Source organism: Palaemon carinicauda, chromosome 24 (genome assembly GCF_036898095.1).
Source record: "Palaemon carinicauda isolate YSFRI2023 chromosome 24, ASM3689809v2, whole genome shotgun sequence".
NCBI classification, from domain to species: domain Eukaryota; kingdom Metazoa; phylum Arthropoda; class Malacostraca; order Decapoda; family Palaemonidae; genus Palaemon; species Palaemon carinicauda.
Window position 1 is genome coordinate 25530535 of NC_090748.1, and position 2737 is coordinate 25533271.

The window sequence follows — 2737 nt, forward strand, 5'->3', positions numbered from 1 at the left end:
CTCTTTCATTTACTCTCCCCCACTCTCTCTTTATTTCTCTTTCTTTTGTCTGTATTTTTGTCTTTCTTTTTCTTTAACTTTCGTTCACGCACACAGTCTCTCTCTTCACATAATCCTATAACAAAATGGCTCAGCAAGAGAAAACTAGGAAATACATGGAAGAGTACTCAAATATGGCTTCACATCACTCAGGAAAGGAGACTTTGACGTACCACAGTGTGTTGTATGCCTGAAAACTCTGAGCAATGATGCCATGCGCCCAGCAAGAATGAAACGGCACCTCACTGGAAACCATCAAGAATTAGCTGAGAAGCCAGTAGCCTATTTTGTAACCAAGAGAGATAGTCTTAAGAGACAAAGACTAGACGGCACGGGAGCATTTCAACAGCAGTCAGCAAAGGTTGTGGAGGTATCGTATGAATTATCTCTCATGATAGCTAAAGAAAAAAAGCCACATAGCAACGGTGAAACACTTGCGAAGCCTAGCATTCTACGTGCTGCATAGATGCTACTTCCAGAGGAAAGCTATCACAAATTGACTAAGATATCACTTTCTGATTCCACAGTTAAGCTTCGGATTGATGAAATGGCGGAGGACATAAAAACTCAAGTGGTGGAGAAGGTTAAATCTTCCCTAGTCTTTGCAATACAATGTGACGAATCCACAGATGTATCTCAGTGCTCTCCGTTGCTAGTTTACACACGATTCATCTGGAAAGAGTCGCTGGAGGAGGATATGTTGTTTTGTTGCTCTTTGGAGAGCAGTACCACAGCTGATGACGTCTTCAAAGCTGTGTCTGGCTTTTTTCAAGAAAATGACATATCCTGGGAGAAACTGATTGGCGTGTGCACTGATGGAGCTCCAGCCATGTTGGGAACACGCTCAGGCTTCGTTACAAAGGTGAAAGAAAAGGCTTCATCGGTAATTTCTACACACCGCTTCATACATCACCGGGCTTTGGCAGCAAAAACACTACCCTCGAAACTCCAGAAACATCTCAACATCATGATCAAGATTGTGAACCACATAAAGCATAGTGCTCTCAACACACGACTGTTTATGAAGTTGTGTCAAGATTTGGAAACAGATTACAAGACACTGCTTTTCCACACTAATGTGCACTGGCTGTCAAAGGGTAACATGTTGGGACGCTTGTACGAGCTTCGAGAAGAGGTAGCACTGTTTTTAAAAATTGAACAAAATGAGTACCTTGCAACCTTTAATTCAGAGGAGGTAGGCTTGTCCTTGGCGTACCCTACTGATATTTTTGAAGCTTTAAATGTGTTGAACCGACAGTTACAAGGAAAAAATACAACTATGATTGCTCACTCCGATGCAATTCGAACATTTATTGGAAAGCTGCAGTTGTGGAAGCGTCGTATCCAGAACACATCATCCTTTCCTCGTCTGAATGAAATCTTGAATAAGAAGAGCTTCAGAGACAGCCTTAAAACCAAGATTGAAGATCACCTTCAAGGACTGGAAAATGAGTTTCAACGTTATTTCCCTAACATCGGTGAGAGGAGTTTTGTATTCTATCTTGCCAGGAACCCCTTTTCCCTGGAAGTTGATGATATTCCAGAAGATTTACAAGAGCAGTTCCTAGAACTGAAGTTTAATTCTGTGGCAAAAGATGATTTTACCTCTCTTGGTATGGAAAAGTTTTGGAAAAAATATCTTTCAGTTTACCAGAAAATCAGTCAGCGAATCCTACAAGTGATTGTTCCCTTTTCGTCTACTTACCCTTGCGAAGCAGGGTTCTCAGCATTAGTCGGAATCAAAACGAAGAAAAGAAATAAGCTTGATGTGGCAAGTGATCTCCGATGTACATTAAGCCAAACACCACCAAATATTCCCCGACTAGTTGCTCAAAAGAGCCAGTATCACCCATCCCACTGATAAGTAGCACTAAGTCAAAAAGGCCACTGGCTATAATCCCTTTTTTCTATGATATTACAAGTAGTTAGAATAGTAACAATTGAAATAAAAATGTAGTAATTATGATGTCTTTTGTTTTACAATACTACATAAATATGGATGAACTAATCACTAAGGAGGATGTGTAATATTTTTTGATGTGGTCATGATCCATGAATGATTGTATTAAGAGTGAAAATTACTTTTATTTTTGCATAAATTAGTATTTTTCTAGAAATTTTGTTCCATCATAATATATTTATTTTACCCATTTTCTATGAACAATGTTTATTTTATTGAAATATAGTACAGTGCATTCCTATAAAAAATCAACAGCAATGAAATAAAAATCTATCATTCATCCATATACTCACATACCCAATGAAGTATATTAGCCTACAAAATTCAATATATTGTTTATAAAAACAATACATACATACATACATACGGTACTTTCTAGTTTGGAAAATATTTCAAGGGTGGGGAGGGGGGCATGAGATCTATGCATAATGCAGAAGGGGGGCGCAAGGCAAAAAAGTTTAAGAACCACTGGTGTAGATGCTAGAGTTCCTCCTTTACTTAAACACCATGGCTCTGTCAAGTACTTTCCAAAATAAACTACAACCTTTAAGGCAGATGTGTTTAACAGCAAGCAAAATAATGAGAAACTCGAACTCACTCGTTCCTGTTTTCTAGTGTCTAAATTAACAAGTTTAGCTTTTCAATCTCGTGTAATTGAAGCTTTATTGGTGGACCTTTATGCTTATGGAGGTGTAGACCCAAATGGTGTTCTTCCTGGGTTTTTTATGAAGACTGCAG

The 2737-nt window shown here is 38.5% G+C and overlaps 1 protein-coding gene across 1 annotated transcript; it reads left to right on the forward strand.

Moving 5' to 3' along the window:
• Nucleotides 1-586: 586 nt before the first annotated feature.
• LOC137618307 (zinc finger BED domain-containing protein 5-like) lies at nucleotides 587-1900 on the forward strand. Its single transcript, XM_068348476.1, has one exon. It carries the CDS (start codon nucleotides 587-589, stop codon nucleotides 1898-1900), a length of 1314 nt encoding a protein of 437 aa, XP_068204577.1.
• Nucleotides 1901-2737: the final 837 nt, after the last annotated feature.

Coding starts and splice junctions, on each gene's coding strand:
- LOC137618307 (XM_068348476.1), top strand. CDS start 587: ATGGCGGAGGACATAAAAACTCAAGTGGTGGAGAAGGTTAAATCTTCC.